Raw genomic sequence first — 20,823 nt, forward strand, 5'->3', positions numbered from 1 at the left:
CTCAGGTTAGAAAAAAGGAAAGTATATTTACAACTTTGTTGATCGTTTGATCCAGATCTTTCCATTTTATCTGTATTCGTCAAATAAAAGTCTGCGTTTCCTTGTATTTCTCAAAATTCAAAGAAAGAGGAAGCTGCTGGATGAGCTTGAAGCCCAATTCTGTCCCTGGTGCCTAAATTCCCTGGTGACCACTATCATTTAATTTTGTGTGATTTATGTAGTTGTCCAGATAAATCAACATGCACACACAATTGCATTTGAGGCGTTCTGATGGCAAACAATTTTCTTAAACTAATGATGTCCAGTCCTTTAAATAAATACAGAAACATTTTAAACGCGTTTAATCAGATTATAATAAGCGCTTTGAAAAAAAAGAAGGTAGGCGTTGAGGAAATATGTGCTCTTAATCTTCCATGACCATTCTTTGGTTTTTTGAGCTGTGTATAAATGGAAAAAAAGTTAAGCGAGTCTAAGCAAGAAGACACAAAATGAAAGCTTTTTGCTGCTATGTTAGTTCCAACTATACATTTTCTACATCTTCAATGAATGGTATTAAACCTGAAAAATTAAGTGAAATTCAGTAAGAGAACAATACCCTTATGTCAACCATCTCTCAGTTAAAGTAAGATAAAGTTCAAATCTCGCATTACAATTTTAAAAGGCTTTCTCTTAAAATTATGCCCCGTACAAGAGGTCCTTTCTCCTCCTGAAAGTTACCATCCCCGTCCTTTTCAGAAATGTTTATTCTGACAGTTTGAGAGCAGCAGTGACCACCCGAAGTCCATCGTGGTTAAGACTCTTCCTAGTTAACGTGGGGATTGTTAGCCCTGCAAAGACAAATCCTGTCTAGAACCTGTAATCTCAGATGAGATAAAAGAATTCTTCTTCCAAATGACAACTGTTAGCTGTTTCAGTAAAGGTAATGCTTTGTCCATACATAAGCCTAAAGGGCATTATAATAAATGTGTCAGGAGCTCTGGGTGATTGATCTGCATTGAGTCTATCCTGAAAATAGACAAAAGTCACGAGGGTTGCCTCCCTGTGGAGATCGTGGTGGTATATTGCCATATGGGCCCCTGTTGTAGGCCTCCCTGATCAGGCTGTGGTATAGAAACTTCTCGGACTAGACTCAGTCTCTCGAGATCTTGAGCATCTTTCTATGAAGTCTAAATAAAATAGCACGTTGCTCATGGGCCTCAAGCACGGACATTGGTATTGTCGGCAATATTTTCCAGCCCTGAATTCTCAGGGCCTCTTTCCCAAAGTTGCTACCATTCAGAACTGGATTTATGTCGAGCTGGAAGGTAGGAAAGCATGCTAGTGTTGCGGTATTACACGCCACGGTGACGTATTTAAGCACAAAGGGAAAAGTCCCAGGGCCATTCTCCTGTACACATATTCCAGAAAATTCCCTGAAACAACAACAACAGGTACAGTAGGAAAAGCAGTAACTTTCAATTTCAGTATGCCAGTGGACCTTAGTACTTTCCTGCCTGAGGAAATAAGAAAGCTCATCAGGTAAACAAAGACAGATGATTGAGCGAAGCTAAATAAGAGCAGTTTTTAAGCAATCTGGCCCTCCTCTCTCTGCCGTGCGGCTCAAGATCTAGACTGTACTTACGCAGGAGAGAGTCTCCCCACATACTCTAGCTGTCATTCAGCTCTTCAGCAAAGATTTATTCAAAGCCGACTGTGTGCCATACACTGCTAAGTGCCAGGCAGTGGTGTGGTAGACAAGACCCTTGCCTTTGTAGAACATGCCACCCAGTACAAGATACAAACATTACCAAACACAAAACACAGCGGTAGTACTGTTTAAACCCATAGTTGGATAATAAGAAACCAGGCTTTTGCCAGTTTTGTTTTTGAATCCCTTTGAATCCTAAGTCCTAAAATCCCAAATAAAGGCCACAAAACATTTGGGTTTTATTAGAGCAAATAACCTGGAGGAGCACTGATTATTTCTTTTAAAAAAACAGAGCAGACCTAGTTACCGTCTTTGCAAAGCATTGAACATAGTATTAGGAATCTTTGTCATATAATATTGAGTGTTGAACAAGCGTTTGGACTAAACCAGTTGTCATAACTAGTCTGTGGTATTTATTTTCCTGTTTTCCTCCAATAAATTTCTTTAAAACATAACAATGGATATATTTTTGCAGTGACCCTTTCTGTAATGAACTTGGGTGGAGTTTTGTCTGCCTTTGGTATTAAATTTTCCTAGTCCAACAAGGACTTCAGCTACATCAACAACCGCACAAAAAGGAAGGCCTTTTATAAGCACGGGGCACTCACAGATTACTTCAAATATCATCTTGCATTGGCCTCAGCCTGTCCTGTTAGTTCAAGCCCTAAAAATAAACACCTATTAATCAGCTAATGGCACCATGGGTGGACGGGCTCCCTGACTGCAGGACCTCAGTCTAACCTCATTCAATAGCTTGTGTCCTGTCACCCAGGATGAGGTGGTTTGCAGCCAGGAATGCCTCTCAAAGAAAAGACAGTCCCGAGCTTAACTAAATGTTTAAAATAACCTCTGTAGCTCCTCTCCACACTGACAGATTGCTTTCACCTCAGTGAAATCAAACCACAGCACCAGCCCCGGCAGCTTTGTGGGGCCGTCTTAGACCCACAGAGCTTGCTAAGAAAAACTGCAGGTTCTCAGAACATCCGAGTAGTGTAGCTTGGGCTTTCCTCGCTGTTAATCAAAAAACAATCAGAAGGAAACTCACTCCTGGAAGTCCTTATCTTCATAAAATTCAACTAATGACTCCTTGTTAAGTTAAATAAAGTCACAGCGTAAGTCACTAAGGAAGCTGTTGGCGTTCACCTCGTGCCCACAGACTCCTCAAAGAATACAAATTGGAGAAACCCCGCAGAGCTGGCTGTGACTGTTTATATATACATACCTTGTCCCAAGGACTCCGGAAAGTTGAGCTCTGGGGATAGTTTTCCACTTTTTGAATGGCAGTCTTTTTTCTACATGGAGTGGAACGGGGACGGGGGGGGAGGGCTGTTTTAATGTATACTCTACTTTAATGTACTCACCCCCAAATAAGTGAGCTGCGGTAGATATTTTGGTCCTACATAAAGTAAATATTTGGTTCATAGATTCCACACAGAAAAATGGCCTGGAGTATTTGGATTTCAAAAGAGGGTTAGCCTCAGGCAAGGGCTGCCGAGACATCCCGGGGGTCGTAGGCATGGGCTTGGCGTGGCGTCCTGTCTGGCCCTGCGATCACCTTCGCAGCTGCCCCTCCAGTCCTCAGCTCCGCTCCCACCGGCCATCCAGGTCCACCCATCTCATCTTTCTTTGTTGTGAACTTTCCCGTGTGGTCACGGTGTTTTTCCTCCCCTCCTTGTCTGCCGTGCCTCTTCCTCCACATGAAGTACCTTCCCTTCCTAATCTAGCCAGCGTACGATGGCGTCGGGACTTGAGCCAAAGCCAGGCTCCCTCCTCCCTGCTCTGAGCCTGTCCTGACCCTGCCAGGTACCGGTAGGTGCTTCCCTCCCCGAACTACTGTAGACCCTGGACTCGGCCCTCTTGCATTTGCCTGCATGTGTGCGTTGCTGGGAATTGAACCCAGGGGCATTCTACCTCTGAGCTTACACCTCCAGCCCTTTTCTTATTTTTTATTTGAAACAGAGTCTCACTAAGTTGCTGAGGCTGGCCTTGAACCTGCAATCCTCTTGTCTCTGCCTCCCAAATACTGGGATCACAAGCGTGCATCACCCTGCCCATCTTGTCTCTTTCTGTTACACTGATCTCTTAACCTGCTTGTCTCTTATGCCCAGAGCCCCTGGAACAGGAACCCTGTTCATGTGGTCTGCGAATCACCTCAACCCTGTGCCCCCTTTAGGAAGAAAGAGTGGATTGCTGTCCCAGTTTTGCATTCAGGAGAAAGGGACCCGAGTGTGATGTTGGAAGGAGGTGGAGTCAGTTCTTTCTGGTGTGTTCGTTATTTCCGAGTGATCCTCAACAAGCCACTTTCCTGCAGACTGCTTCAGTTTCCCCAGTTGTCAAGTCAGAATAACGCACGCTTTGAGTCACATTCCGAGGCAGTGTGTGGCGCATGTAAGGAAGGGTGACGCCACGCGCCCATCAGTAGCTGAGGATAGACCAGCGTTTACCAGAGCTTATCCCGTCCTTTGAATCCAGCTCTGTGGGATCCTGTGCTCATGATCCTTCAACTGGTACTTAAAAAAAGCAAAAGATTTTCTATCCTTAGCTTCGTGTTTCTTTCCTGCAATTGTCTGATAAAGCAGCTTCACTAATCTCAAGAAAACAAAGGCTTTGGGCAGCTTTAGAAACTGGTGTCTGCTGCCGGGCTTCCTGGCTCTACCGCGCGGTCCCCTGTCTGCCTTAAAGGCAGTTTGCGGTCCTCCGAGTTTATGTGCTTTGTGACAGGGCCATCCTAATCAACAGCCATCACTGTTTTCCTGGTCGTCTGGGCTTTTTCCATCTCCTTTCCAAAGCCTTTATATAGCAAATTGCTTTTCTGTTCTTTCTCTTTTTTTATGATATTTCTTATCGTGGTAAGAAAATGCCATAATATCGAATATACCATCGTATTCATTTTTAAAGGTACAGTTTTAAACATATTTACATTATGTTGCCACAGAGCTCCAGAACTATTTTATCTTGCAGAGCTAAACCTCTGTACCCATTAGTCACTAATTGTCCCTTCTCGGTGCTTGGCAACTATTTTCTATTTTCTGTGTCTATGAATTTAGCCACTTAAGATACTTCATGTGAGTGGAAACATAGTATTTGTCTTTTTGTGACTGGCTTATTTCACTTAGTATAATTTACGTCCTCAGAGTTGTAGCCTGTGGCAGGATTTCCCTCTTCTTAAAGACAGTAATATTCCATTCTACTTGTATCACATTTTCTCCGTCCATTCATCCCTCTACCCGAAGACGTTGTGTTCTATCTTCTCTTCTTTTTTAAGAAAATAGTGTAACTTTTTATTACAAAGAACTATTAAACTTGGAAAGCCTTTCAAAATGAAATAGGTTTAAGATGGTGCAGTCTCAGACATTACCCTGAAATTGTTTCTCTCAGCCCTTCTTTATAGAACTTAAACGTGGAAGTACGCTCAGTGGTATCCTGCCATTAAGAGCAGGGATTTGTATTTAAATAATGCAGAGGCATTCTGCCTCTGAACTATACCCCAGCCTTTTTTATTTTTTATTTTGAAATAGTGTCTGGCTAAGCTGCTGAGACTGGCCTCGAGCCTTCGATCTTCTGTTTCAGCCTCCCAAGTACTGGGATTGCAGGCTTGAGGGACCGTATCTGACTTGTCTGGTCTCTTTGGAAGTGGTTTCTCCAGTTCACATGAAACTGGTCAGCTCTTATTGCCAAAAGCAGGAATGACCGTGTGCAATGGCCGCCCTCACTGGCTCAAAGAACTGGGAAATTTTCCTTAATAGATTCTGCTGTTGGGTGGGAATCTTCAAATGGGCTAACAATGAACATATACAAGTTGAAGTGTTATAAAGCTAATTAATTCTCAAATTCACCTTAAACTCCAGGATACAAATGCTTTTATTATATACCTATTTGATAGATGGAGATACTAATAAGGCCCAAAAAGTTAGAAGTGGAAAGTACTGGCAACTGTTTCTTCCAGCCTTTATAGGGGAAGGCCATGTTCCCTGTGGAAAGGTCTTTTGACAAAAGCAGTTATATTGAAATTATCTATAATAAATTACCTTGAGATCAAGGTGGAGAGGGGCTCGGGAGAGATGTTTTAAGGATTTGAAAAGCTCTTCGGGGAACTCAGAGCACTCAGAAGGCAGCATGGCATAGCGGTTCAGAGAGACCCATGCAGAACAGATCTGGGCCGACTTCCCAAGCCGGCCACTTTCGCACTTATCTCCTTATGTAATTAAGCCATTTAGCTTCTCCATGTCTTTGTTTTCTTGTTTGTAAAATGAGACTAAAAGTAGTTCTTGCCTTATAGGTTCATTACATTGAGCAGATGAGATTGCACGTATGGACACAGTGCCGTGCATGGGCCCATAGTAAATACTGGTGCTTGTTAATTCTCCTCATCACCAGTATTCTGACCAATGTAGCATAGCCTGATAGTCGTTTTCTCCACATTAGAATATATGTACCAACATGACCTCCCCGTAGGCTCTGTTTTGAATGAGGTCATGCATATAAAAGAGCTTACCAGAGCAGCTCACAGGTAGTGATCCTTCGATAAATACCACCTGCTGCTTTGATTATGGTGGTGGTTATTATAAATCTTAGCATTATTGTCATTGCTCTACTTACTCAAAGAAATAATCAAATAGTGGGTAACTTCTTCTAGCCCCAAAGATGTGGACTGTGTCAGGAAAATAAAGCTACAATCAAGGAAATCATGGAAACTGTGAGGTCATTATGTTGACTAGAAAGCCTTCCTTTTACATAGGAACCAAGTAGAGGAAATTACTCACAAAAAACTGAAAAATGACGGATAAGACATTTTCCACCAGACAACTCCTGGTACCACCTGCCTCTTCTCGAGATTGCGCCTGGCCCTGTCTAGCATCGTCTGCCATTCCTGCCATGCATCTCTGCCCCTGTGGCCAACCAGGCCTCCTCTGTGCACCACACTGAGTTGTTGGTCCCTGGTCCCCGGAGTTGGACCACTCTGATTTTTCATTCCCCGACAGGATTTCCTCCTCCCTCTGAAACTCCCCTGGCTCAAAGCTTCATTTTGCAGACTGAACATTAATTAAACCATTGTCTTTAAAAGTATAATCAGGTTGCATCTTTACAGACTTAACTTTAAAGTTTTATAACAACAAGGTCGACCTTTGAAGTTCACATATTTGCATTTCGTTTTCTCTGAACCTAATTTTCTATTTCTGTTTTGCCATATTGTTTTACATTGCTCTTTAGGGAAAAGGCATGGTGTAAATACATTGAAAGCATCATACCAACACGCTAGGGGCTGTATGATTCTTGTTCTCTTAGAGGAACACTAGAACGCGGCGCAGAGATCATTTGGCAGTGTTTAAACGTCATTGAAGAATAAAGCTTCGAGGTGTGCGTCTCCTACTGAACCTGGGAACGATTTAGACGCTCCGAGGATGCTATTTGTGGTTCAACAAATGGAAATCCATGTGTCATACACAAATACAGTTCACTTTAATAGTTTGATATCTCTTCGCTCATCTTAAACACCTTAAGGTATTTGGAAAGGGAAGAAGAAATAAAACAGATGAGCCTGCTGAGATAGGGCCAGGAGCAGTAGTACTGCGGTTTGATTGATGTTTTTACAGCCTTATCTTCTTGATGAAAGCTACTGTAAACAAAAGCCAACCCAAACTGATTGTATTTAAAGGAGGCAAAGGCCACCAGTGTGCCACAATTGGCTCCCAAGTGCTGAGATTTTCTTCTTAGCGGCCAATTCACTTTCAGAGCCACCACCTCAACCACCAGTTGGGTTGCTTCCAGGGACTAGTAACAGGCTTTTCTAGCAAAGTCCCTTCCAGGAACTTTGCACCGAGTTTGAACCCACAGCATCATCTCCCCCATAATAGAAAGCACAGATTCTTAATAGCGATCACAGTAACTCGGGAACTAGATCTTCAAAAGTGGACAACTTGAGCAGTTGGTTTCCTCACTTTAAAAAGGACTTCCATATATGGTAGAGAGTTATCAGCAACAGCTTTCTGTTGTTGTTTTCTCTTTGCTTTGTTTCCTAAGTGTGTGGTCACACTCTCAGCCGACTCTAGTGATCTCATCCAGACACTCTCGGATCTGCTCAACACATAGGTATTGGCTGACTCTGTGCCACTTACATGCCCGCTGCGCTCTGGAAGCTTACAAAAGGGTTCGCTTGAGAATGTTAGGCAACCTTATCCATATTTTTCTTTCTCTAAAATTCATACTTTTTATCGTTTTCTTTTTCCTGACTGTTTTTCATAATGACCTACACATTTCCGACTTCTCAATTATTTTTCCCCTTTCTAGCACTTGCCGTTTTGAAGCTGGAAAATCAGTGGGTTTTTTTTTTTGGGGGGGGGGCTAGGTTGGTTAGACAAAGAGATTTTTCTTAAATGAAATATTTATCGTGAATAAGTAAATTTTATCGACACACTTAGAGGAGTTGGAATCCCACATATCTGAAGCACTGTGTCACATTTGGTTAGTGATTTATAGGACAAACATGTATCAGCCTTAATCCTTTAGTTCTATGACACTGCCAAGGATGAAAATTCCGATAATTTTTTTTATTTTAAGCAGACTTTTATATGTCCAGAACCTATAAATCTCTTTGTGCCTTGAGATAAATCTCAGACTGAACTCTGGGTCACCTGTGCTCTTTAGAAAATAAAGGAAAAAGAAGTCCCATTCCAAGAAAAAGACAAAAAGCACATTGGGATAAACAATATTTACATAATAAAATCTTTTCTATTGTGCAATATATTTCCAGTTACTAATATTCACAACATTGGGAATGAGAAGTTCATAAATAACTTCAGAATTGACCAGCGCAGTTCCATAGTGGACCAGCAGTGAGCACCAGAGTGGAGGGCAGCACCCTCCGCCAGGCTTTGCCAATCCAGTGATCACTATCCTATTATGGTTGTCATAGCAATTATAAATTCCCTGACATCAAACACTAAATCAGCAGAGATGATGGGTTTGCCTTTGGCATGTGTCCCTGGGGAAATAACTGCGAAAACATGTCATAATTCACACACGCAATTTTGTAAACCCACCCCCAACTTTTGGGAGAAGGTTGGGGTATAAATTCTGGGTGGATAGATAGGTCTGCTTGGGGTAGTCTCTCACTCTTAGTACTTTATTTAATGTGTATCAATGGAGACATGGCCTCGGCACTTGGTTGCCCTTAGGGCTTCTCTTTCTTTCACTGTGATTTAATTGTTCTTTCTCTTCTTCCCGTCTGGGGATGTAGACTGCCTCCTACCCATCCTTGTTTGAACAGAAGCCAGGGTCATGTGTTTCAGCGCTTCCTCCCTTCCTCCACTAGACCATCTCAGTAAGTCTGACCCTGCCATCCCTCTGTGCCTCTCAGGACCACCAATCCTACCCTTCATTTACTCCACCCATAAATGGAGAAAGTTAAAAGGTCAATATGTGAATAAATACAACACAGTTGAAAACTCTGCGTTTCAAGGAAGACTTCTAGACTGTTATATATCAGTGCTATAATTATTTTATTGTGAACTCTTTGGCGTGTTGTTTATTCATTAAACTGGAAATCCACCTAAAATATAAATAGCTTTGCTCCTACGTTATTGAAATTTAAGGCACATACAATTTGCGGAGAGGAGCCTTTCTTTTGTGACTTGTTCTCTACACGGGATGGATAAGCAAGCTTGTGTATAGCTTCTAAGTAGGTAAATGCAGAGAGTTCAGACCATGCAAGAAGGAAACATTTCTCCAAGAAACAGAGACTAAAGACAGTGGATTAAAAACAAAATAACTTCTGACTTCACTTTCTCTTTTTTCTCTTCAGAGGAAAGATTGGCAATAGATTAGAAAGACCGTTAAGTATAGCATCTAAGTATATCTAACACAGGACAGAGTGAAGTGGAAATTAAGTACTTTTCCAGAGAAGTGAATGTGGGCCAGGAAAGGTTCAGTTACATAAACACTAAGGAGAATTTTAGGTCACTGTGGTTATATATTTATATACATTTTAAATTTTTGTCAAAATAATGTATTTTCTGTTTATTTTATGCGACATAAGCCTAAAGTGAATCTGTATTTATATTTTACCTTCTTATTTTCAAAATTATAGAAAGTAAGTTGTTGGAAGGGAGAAAACTGCATTTTTAAGAACTCAGATCTATTAACTGAGTGAGAAAACTCATAACAAGGGTTTGCTATCTAGACATTTCAGTTGGCAGATAGGAATGTACCAAGCAAAAAAAGTAAGTGAACCGAGTTATCACGTTTTTATTTCATCTCTATATACTACAGAGAAAAAGGCATTTGCATCGTGTTTTAAATTGACCATAGTGTGAGAGCCGTATGATGTTATATTACATAACCACTGATCTATTATTACTGTACACATATTTACACACGGGCATACATGCACACGTATTTTGCATATAAACATGTGCAAGCATATTTCCCTCGGACTGAAAAGTTATTTACAACTCTGTCTAGAGATCCACACAGCAGTGCTTAACAAGTGCGCAGCCAACCTACAACATGTAGACGAAAACTAAATAAACAGTAAAGAGTTTATTGTAAAACAATTACAAGATGTCTTATATTTCTCCTTCATCCCAAGCTTCATGTTTGAAAATGCACTCTTCATAAAAACCACATGCACGCCTTTTTGATGGTGAAACAGTCAACTTCCAAGAGCCACATGTTCACACACATCCTCAGAAGGTACAGAAGGTAACGCACAACTCACAGTGACAAAGAAAAAAGGTGTACACACACACACACACACACACACACGTGCGTGTTTGTGCAATTCTGCTGTTTCTTTTTTTGGTGTGTGTGGTACTAAGGATTAAATTCAAGGATACCCTACCTCTCTACCCCAGCAGCCCTTTTGTTTTTTTTATTTTAAAACCGTCTCAGTAAATTGCTGATGCTAGCCAAACCTGTGATCCTCTCGTCTCAGCCTCCCAAGTACTGGGATTACAGGCATGCGCCAAGCATTCTGAGCTCTAGTTCTTTTTTTATTGTTACTTTTGTTGTTGTTGTGCTTTTTTGTGTGTGTGAGGAGGAGGAGGAGGAGGAGGAGGAGTTTTTTACTTACCTAAGAATGGAAATCAAAGATTTGGGCCAGGAACAAAAATTTTAGTCAATACGACTAGGTCTGTTTTGTTTGATGAAGACCATCATGAATTTAAAAACAAAACCCTGACTAAAATCATCCAGTGAACTTGCCATTCTTTGGTTGAACATTGTTGTCTGGGCTTGATTCAGATTATATCACAGGGCCGAGTGCACTGAGAATCCTTTTTGATGCAGTCGTGGTAAGTCAGCTGCTGGGCGGAGGAACAGTAGATCAGTTGCATGCGTTACCCCTGCACTGTGTAGAGAGGCGATCGCCAGATAGTATATGACTGCCACCACCCTTCACTTGTTATATTGCCAAAAGAGATATAAAAGCATGCTAGTTTTTTTAAAATATACATATATTCTTATAGCGCTGAAAACATAGACTCACCCAGTTAATGACACAAACACAAGATATATCTCTCTACTAGTTGTATTTTAGGAGCAAAAAAATGGGCCTTTGAGGTTCACTGCATCAGCCTTGCTTAACAAATCTGAACCTTCTCCCAGATAAAATAGAACTCCAGCTCGGGCGTTCGCCGGGGCCTGCTGCCCTCGTTTCGCTCATAACTTGCTCCAGCTGTTTATTTCCGTTGATGTGCGCAGCCGTGGCGGTGCTCTGGATATAGTCCTCTTCCCTCGCGTTTAGTTTCTGCCCCATAACTTCTGAGCCCCTTCACCACAGGAAGCCTTTCTCTCCTCAGAACTTTATGCTTTGACTCTGTCATTCTCGCTCCCTGGCTTACTCCCCGCCGATTGGCAAACGCTTTAGCTCCCTCGACTGTAATCATTTTATTTTGCCTGAATTATAGGTTGCTTTTCCTCAATGTGGTGACGCTAGAATCCAAATGAGTCACTAGCTAAACTTTTTAGTGTGAAGCTGTTGACTCCACGCTCAGAGGAGTTATTCCCTAGAGGTAGGTGGATTCTAACACATATACTGGACTCCGGATTAGTGCCCTTACCTCTTCTTTTTCAGGCATTATAAGTATCTTTTGAAGTTGAATGACTTATAGGTCACTCTGTAAAGCCAGGTGTATTGAGAGGCAACGTGGTATAGTAGTTACAAGACCAGGCTGCTTGGGTCCAAAGCGTGGCCATTTTGGTGCCCCAGTGTTTCCGTGTGTAAAGGGAAGACAATCACACAGTCCTCCTTGGGAGATGGTAGGAGGGATCACATTAGTCTGTCCATGTGCCTGACACACTGCCTATCACATAAGCATTCTGGAAATATCACCTCCTTGTTGATTACTGGAATCGTTATGTAATTTTATATGAATTTAGACAACATTGTTATAGGGGCCCCCTGAAGCATGTAGGGACCAAGATGCTAAACTGGCTTCAGAAACCATCCAGAGAATTGGTTATTGGGACTGATTTCACAATGTAATACCTGGTAGTATGATGAGAAATCTTTAAGTTTCTATATCTGTCGCTCTCCAGTACTCTCAGAAGATTATTCAAGGAAAAGCATAGCATAAAAAAGTTAATAGTCTTCTTTCTCCATAAGTGAAAATACCATCCAAACATTCCCCACCTGGTCGGATAGTGCAGGGCCATAGCAAGGAAGGGGACTGTCTTGTGTTCCAGTTGAAAAAGAGGAATCGAGTTCTTCCTGGATCTGGGGGCCCATGTTCTCTGGCTGTGACTTAGTTTTTCAAAGAGTTACAGAAAATTTCTAACTGAAAGGCATAATCGATAACTTCTAGTGTACTCTATCTAGTGTACACTCACAATCCGGACTCCTCAGGGATTATCTGAGGATAGCGAGATTTTTCTGGAAAACTAAGAATTTACTCACTGAAGTGCCGTTTTTAAAATGTTCTTGGTGACAGTCTTTAAAAATACATTACAGCTTTCACTGCTTTTTTTAAACTGAACAAAATGTAACCAGCATCTGTTTTTCCTAGACTGTCCTCAGCATCTGTTGAGATAGACAGAGTCTGTTTGCCCCAACACCAAACAGCCATGGATATCACAGTTGGGTTTTTATATATAGTTAGTTGTCAGCGCTTGTTCAGCAAAGTATCCTACCTGCAGCCTGCCTCCCGCACCCTACGTCCATCTCCTTCAAATGTGCAGCTTTATGCTGGGCACACACCTGTGATCCTAGTTATTGGGAAGCTGAAACAGAAAAGTCACAGGTTCGAGACCAGCGTGCAGTAACTTAGAGAGACGTGTTTTTTAAAAAATGAGATAGGGCTGGGCGAGCTCAGAAGTAGAACGCCCCTGGATGTAATCCTCAGTACGAGAGAGAGAGAGAGAGAGAGAGAGAGAGAGAGAGAGAGAGAGAGAGAGAGAGAGAGAATATGAATGAATATGAGAGAGATTGCAGCTTTAGAAACACAATAACCAATATAAAACCCCCACACCACAGAACTGGAGACAGCATGGAACATTCCTCATTGCATGTAACCCCAACATCCTAGATATTTAGCAAAGACAGATAGAGTGCCTAGTCATAAGTTAGGAACCAAAAACCTCTGTTAGTGTAAAAGCACAGACTTGCTAAATAGCTGGGATTCGCCTTAAAAAAAATTCTGCTTATTGATAATCTTTGGTTATCTCTTCTATAAATTATGGGTTCAACTGTAACAGAAAAAGCCAATCTCTACCCAAAAGGGCTCCATACTGCATGTGGGAGGAATGGTATTAGATTTATACTTAAACTCAAGTCTCCAGTGCAGATTTGTATTAGTTATCTTGCTGTATAGCAAATGACTCCAAACAAAATGTCTTAAAATAACACTCAAGCAAACCAGGCCTGGTGGTGCACGCACGCTTGGAATCCCAGCATTTGGGAAACTGACACAGGAGGATTGTGGTTCCCGGACAGCCTCAGCTACTCAGTGAGGTGCTTTGCGACTCAGTGAGACTGTTTCAAAATAAAGAATAAAAAATAGGGCTGGGGGTGTAGCGCGGAAGTAGAATACCCCTGGTTTCCACCCCCAGTACCACAAAATAATAATAATAATAATAATACTCATGCACCCCACAGGGCCCATTGCAGACACAGCTTAAGGGGGTCCTCTGGGTCACAGTTTCCTCCAGTGTGCGTGTTGGCAGGATCCACTTTCCTGGGGACTGGTGGGCCAGGGCTGCGGTTCCACATTGGCTGTTGACCACAGACCACCTCCTGTTCCTGGCCCAGAGGCGTCTCCTTTACGAGTTTGCTTCATTCAAGTGCTTGAGCAGAGACGGCAGTAGAGTTTAACAGGAGGATGGAAGTCGCAGCCTGTTGTAACCTAATCGCAGACGCAGCATCCTATCGCTTTGGCTATATTCTTTTTGTTACATGCAAGTCATTAAGTCCAGCCCACATCCAACGGCAGAGGACTACAGTAGGGCCTGATGAAGGCAGGGATCCTTGAGGGCATCTTACGGGTCTGCCCGTCTGCTCTCCCTGCAGCTCTCCCTTGCAACTCAGAACCCCAGGAGTCTTCACTGAGGGTCTTCTCCCACCGGTGCTGTGCCCAGTTTTATTTGCCACTTTTCTGTACCTTTCTTCCGCTAGATAACAGTGGCGAGACTGCTCTCGGGGGAGCGAGTTCTAAACGGGACCTGGTGCAGTAGCCAAGTGTCTTTCCTTCCAGCTCATTTTTGACTGTGAAGATGAACCATATGTGCAGGGACAGGTTAGTTACAACTTTTCTAAGTATTTTCACACATCCTCAATATGTCTTAGTGTTACCCATATCTTAGCGCCTCCTTTGTGGATGCCGTTCACCTGTGTGTAACGTATCTATCTACAGAAAGAAGTGCGTCCAATTAGAACAAATCCCCCAGCCCTGCCAGATTCAAAAATCTTCCTCAAAACAAACAAAAACACTTTTGTTGCCCCTCATACAACAGCTGTGCTTTTAGATTCCGTCTACGTAGAAGATGCATAATGATTGAAGGCTACTGCGAATCCTATTTTACCATCAGCATTTTAAAAAAAAAACAAGAATATATCTTTTCCCCTCTGTAGATAGTTCTTGGGGTATATAACGACATCTTGCAGTCTGTTTACAACTCCTCCAGGCCCAGTGTTGAGAACTGCTGGGTTAGATCTCAGGGAAGGGGTCAAGAGCTCAAATGGCCACAGGGATGGGTGGGCAACATAAATGAACAAACTAGGCCAAAAATGCCCTCCCCCCTTTCATTTCTTGAAATCTGAAACCCCCTTCAAAGCTGTCTTGTGCTTTATCACATTTGATAGAGGTGAGTGTGGGAAAATAGGTCTCTACAATGAGAAAATGATGGCAGGAGTGAAACAGTGAAGGGTACCTGGCTCTGAGCCCGCTTCAGGGAGTCACCGAGAGCGTGGCGGCCCCAGCAGAGCTGGGGAGTGGGTGGCATGTGGGCAGCTGTCCCGCTGCTGGAGCTGCTTGTAGGCAGACCAGGTACTTTCTCAAAGAAGCAGAATATGCAGGGATTTGTTTAAAAACTTCTAATTTGTGTGTGATGGCTAAATTGTATTTATTTAGTTATTTATTTTATTACTGGGATTTATTTAGTTATTTACTTTATTACTGGGAATGGAACCCAGGACAATTCTCCCTTCACCCCTAGCCCTTTTTAATTTTTTTTTTCTCGCATTGTTTTGGTTTGGTTTGGTTTTATGTTGCTAGAGATTGAACCTAGGGGTCATTTAACCTCCAAGTTCCACTCCTCGCCCTTGTTTTTTTTTTTTTTCTCTCTCTCTTTATTTTGAAACAGAGTCTCTCTAAGTTGCCGGAGTCTTGCTGCTTGATTAGGCTGCCCTAACCTGCAATACTCTTGTCTCAGCCTTCCAGGTCCTGGGATTATGGTGGGTACCACCACACTCAGCTTATATTTTATTTTGAAACAGGATTGGACTAAGTTGCTGAGGCTGGTCTCTAATCTTCAATACTCCTGTCTCATCCTCCCAAGCACAGGGCTTTATTTTTTTTTTTAATTACTAAAAGCCCAGTTTTACAAGGCACCTTACTCTATATTTTCTGAAGTTTTTATCATAGAAAAAAATTGTGTTGAATCAGAATCTGATTTTTAGATACTTTCAGACAAATCCCTGCCCACCAAGAGCTCCCTCAAAACCAAAGATGCTGGACATGTAGCTACCCTAAGTATTCACTTGTAGGTCAGACATATTTTGTTACTCTAACTGCTCCTCAAATATCCTAGGTTTTTCTTCTGGGTCAGTGCCAGACTAGAGATACTCCCCTTGAAAGATGGCACCAGAATCCTCCAAAACAATCTCAGTATAGTCTTACCCCTGCAAAGGGCATTTTCTCTTTTGCTGGTTAATATCTGACACTGTATTCGCCTGTTTAATGGGCCAGTCACAATCAGTACATCATTAGCACAATCACATTCTTCGTGGGTTCCCAGGTTGCTGCTTCTACTCTAACTGTGACACTTGAGGCAACCCACTAAGTCACATAGAACAGGGACGGTCATTGAACCTACCTCCTGGCCTCGTAGAAGATGTTCAGTGAGTGTGTAGAAGTGTCTGACCTATCACACATGCTATGACAGTATTAGTACAGGCTGGGTATCCTTAAAATTCTTGGGACCGGAAGTGTTTCAAAATTTTTTATGAATTTGGAAAATGTGCGTATGTATATTCAGGTATCTTTGGAAGGAGTCAAGACTAAACAAAATTTATTTATATTTCATGTAAACTTTATTCATATTTCCGGAAGGTAATTTTATACCATATTTTTGGTGTACCTGTGTTTTGACTGCAACCCATCGCAGGAGGTCAGGGCATAGAAGTTTTCACTGTGACATTATGTCAGCACTCAAAAGTTTTCTCTTTTGAAGCATTTCAGATTTCCAGACTAGGGGTATTCAACATGTAAGTAGCATTGTTGTAAGTATTATTATTATTGCTGTGACATAAGTATGCCATTGGCATGCTCATCCTGGTCATTAGGAACTGGCATGCCTTTCTATCGCCGACCACTGATTCAGTACACTGATGTAATAACCGATACACACCCGTTTGACTCTGTCATCAGTATCTCCATCTTCTCCTCTTGTCCTGGAGGGCATCTGCCTCGTACTGGGCACTCTTGTGCTGGTCACGGAGGACATGAATGAAAAAATGGTTGACAGTGAGACAGGATGATCCTAGGAGGGAGGTATGCACAAAACCCACAAAAGGTACCAGGTTTAGCTCCCATTTGCTTTCTCTTAAATAGCCTCAAATGGAAGGAAACCGGAGAAGCACATTTGAACACATGTGTCAGGTTGTCGTCATTTATGAAGGGCTCCGTCCTTCATGCCTTCAAGGTCTGTCGTGGCTCTCGACTTTCATCTCCCATTATTTCAAGAGGTATTTGTTGTTTTTGCTAATTTGGCGGTAGTCTGTTTGTAAGCAAAATTACTCGTTCAAAAGCCACTCACATTCTAGTCTCTCCTCCCCAAGAGACTTTAAAACATTCATTGGGGATCTTTGATCTTGCTCCTCGACTGAGTTTAGCCATCTTAAAATGAAAGTCAACCTCGAAGAGTGTTTCAGAATCGATGCAGATGCCCTGCGCGTCCCATTACTGTGTCCCCGGGCTGCTAGGAAGGGCTGCAGTCACGGTGCCGTGGCAGCCCTCTGCTCCACATGTGCTCGGACCCAGGGACTCTGTATTCTTTTAAATGCAGTTAATGGACTCTTTGGTTTTTAATTGGTTACGAAGGTTCTGTTTGCCTTCCCAGTGATCTCATTCTTATCCAGTGGTGCTGCAGTGAATAAGAACAGGCATCAAAATGGTGAAACTGCTCAACCCAGTAGCAGGACTTGACATATAAAAGTGTTCTGGGCTCCTCTTTTCTCCCAGGCTTATACCTTTGCGGACGAAATGCTCCGCTTTGAGGCTGCTTTGTCTTTCAAATGATCAAAGATTTCCCTTCCTTTATTGGGATCGCCAAGGAAATGACTACATAAAGTTGCTCGGTGTGGTCATCCTTTTCAGAAGCAGCCGAATTGCTGCAAGGTTATCTCACCAGCATCTGATCATCTCTGCATCCCGAACTCCTGGACAAAGCATAGGAAAGTAGATGTTGGGCACCAGGCCAAATCTTATTCTGCCGTTAATTTTCAAAACTTGTCATTCTCCAAAATCCCTGTTATGTTTATCAGCCAAAGACCACTCTGTGCTTACAAAGGGAAGCTGTGTTACTCATTTCTACTTAGCTAGACACAGAGTTTCAGTAAGAGTTTTTGAGCTACATGACACAGCTAATGCGAATTTCTTTCAGAAGAAACATAAAGATGGAGATAGATGGTAAAGCCTGACCACGAGTCCTACTTGGAGACCTGTGTTACTGTGTTGAGGGGATTCTGGTTGTGAAACACTGCATGAAGTGTTCAGGTCTTGAAACACTTTGGAGCTGCCAGATGTAACCTGTTACCTCAAGAGTGATACGAGTCCACTTCCTTGCACATCGAGGTGTTCCCCAGCCTGGCTTCTCCACCTTAGAGAAGCCCATTTCCGTAAAGAGCCGCCATGCTTTGTGTCCTCTGGCTTATGATTGAGCTCTTGAGGGAACCTGCCAGCCACCCTCTCGCTCTCAGGGCTGCGATACGTGTTTTTGTTTTATTGAATCTTTAAGATATTGGGCTTGTTTTTTGTGACTGCCATACATGTTTTGTTCTTTTCAGTGACTTGTCGGATCACTTTTTCTTCTTCTTTTGTAAAATTATTAGTGCCCTTCTAAGGAACACTGTGGTCTCCAGAATAGCCATGTAATAATAGGGATACCGAGCTCACCATTAGCTCCGTGGAGGCTGTGACTCACAGCCGCACCGCTGATGGCAAGGTTTGAAGCCTCGCGGACATGGGCCACAGAATCGCACATCTGGCTCTCGCCAGATGTGTTTTGACAACTCTGAGATCATTTGGTGCGAGTCACAGAGCTCTTTATAAAATAAAGATACCAAATAGTATATTTTCCAGTTTGGGGCAATTGTTTATGATTAGAAGTTTCTAAGACACCCTCTGTCGATTGGAAGAAAGTCTGGGCCCCCAGACTGGACCTCCCTCTCTGCACAGGTAGCCTAATTCTTTGGACTAAAGGAAGCTCTCTCTTGGAGATGCCGTAAAAAAAGGGGGCCTCTGCAGCCATTCCTAAGTTCAGGTGGAACCTCACTGGGCATGGCAATCCAGAGCTGCTCACCAATCCCAGTCCCTGCATCCCTAGAACACATTCAGGTGATGACTGCCCACCTCGTGGTTTTGTCCCCGCACAGGGGTGATTCAAAAGAATTGGATTAATCCTGAATGCAGCTTGGCTACCCTACTGATGTGAATCCCCAAATCAACGAATCCGTGGCATCCGAATGAACTTGTCCCTGCGCACACGGTATCTCACAACCCATCCTATACTGTTAGTTTTGGCAAATACACTCCAGCATATAATAAATCATGGAAGGAAAAAGCTTTTGGCCTAGCATGGCTCAGCCTGCTGTAATGTTAGAATACAGAAAGCCGTTGTGTTTTTAGACATCCTTTTACTAACCCAACATTCATAATTTATGATTTCACTGTAAAATTCCTGCAACACTACACCAAAAGTAGTGCTGCCCTTTAATTAAGTGCTCTCAGTAGGAAAAATGTGAAACTGATGTGCAAAACATCTCTCTGTGCACCGTGATTGATAGTGATTACATCTTTATGAACCCGGCCTAAAGGTCTCAACTTCCTGATGGGTGAAGTAGTCTGCAGAGCCACTTCCTGAGTCTGCCTGGTGGGAATCGTCACTGCTAACAAAACTGGAGATACTTCGGAGGCATGACTTAGAGATACTGCACTTTTAAGCCCCCTTCTCTCTGTTCATTCTTTGTCACAAACCGGCAAGACTATTCCTTGCCTCATCCTGTCTCTGAATGACAATGCAGGGAGTGAAAGTTTGGATGGAAGGCCTCTTTGAAGAATCTCAGTTTTAAGACTGGAAAGAATGAATGACAAGAGGTACTTCTGGTCCTATTAAAACTCCTTTTTTTTGTTGCTGTTTCTTGTTGAAAATAGGCAAGTTTAATTTTTAAAATAGTGTCATTAAATATTAAGAAACCTAAATAATAAGCCAGAGGTTCCCCAGCTCATCATTGTCTCTACTTAAGATTTATTTTGTTTTGGTGCTGGGGACTGAACCCAAAGGCACTCTACCTCCAAGCCACAACCTCAGTCCGTATTTTTTGGTTTTTGTTTTGTTTTGTTTTTTTAATTTTGAAATAGGGTCTCACTAAATTGCTGAGGCTGGCCTCAAACCTGCAATCCTCCTGTCTCTGCCCCCCCAAGCACTAGTATCATAGATGCATGCCACCACATCCAGCTTCTGCTTAGGTTTTATCCTCCATCAGCCAGGTAGTCACATGAGCCCACAAGCTCCTAACGCCTGGCTGAAAGGTGTGATGGGTAGTCCCTCTATCTGAAATACTGCAGGTTTCTGGAAAGAAAGGGAACAGATTCGTCCAAGGTGGTAACACATATATGAAATTAGCTCTTTGGTCAAAGTTGAGCTACTTCCAGTCATAATGGTATGATCAGAGCAACTTTGTGCAGCGAGTCTTTGATTTCTGGAGCTGTTGGTCCTGCGTATCCATGTCATTTTCTGCTGCTTTTGCAGGTTCGGGCCAGGCTTGGTCATCTATTGGTACGGATTCATCCACGAGCTGGACTGCAACCGGGAAAGGGGCATCCTGCTCAAAGCCTGCTTCCCTACGGACATTGTCACCTTATGCCACAGCACGGCGTGACCCCGAAGATCCCGCGAGAGGAGCTGGGAGGAAGAGGTGAATCCGGAAACAATCTGACTTCCCCGCAGCGAAAACTCCTGGCAGCATCTGCCCTGAACTTCAGCTGAACTCTCGCTGCCGTGGTCACACCACTACCTCTAGACAAACATATCAAGAGTTTCTGTTTTCCTTCATCCCTTGCTGATGTGAACAGCCAAGAATTACAGACACAACCCACTCATTATCAGCATCTCTGTCTCTGTCAAACAGTTAGTTTATAGATAGTCATAATCTTTCTTCCTTCCGGATGGCTTCTCCTCATATACTGAACAAAAGAAAAAACATG

At 42.7% G+C, this 20,823-nt stretch overlaps 1 protein-coding gene across 4 annotated transcripts in view; it reads left to right on the forward strand.

Annotated features, from left to right (window-relative positions):
* The window catches only part of CDIN1 (CDAN1 interacting nuclease 1), a gene marked incomplete at both ends in the record, with an annotated part of 215,367 nt that extends 194,869 nt beyond the window's left edge, over nt 1-20,498 (forward strand). For all 4 annotated transcript variants that reach the window (XM_080707246.1, XM_080707247.1, XM_080707248.1 and 1 more), the window contains one exon: nt 20,369-20,498. In XM_080707246.1, coding sequence (XP_080563372.1) covers nt 20,369-20,498 — 130 coding nt within the window. The remainder of the gene's footprint in view (nt 1-20,368) is intronic.
* Nucleotides 20,499-20,823: the final 325 nt, after the last annotated feature.

Source organism: Muscardinus avellanarius, assembly GCF_963383645.1.
Source record: "Muscardinus avellanarius genome assembly, chromosome: 12".
NCBI lineage: Eukaryota > Metazoa > Chordata > Mammalia > Rodentia > Gliridae > Muscardinus > Muscardinus avellanarius.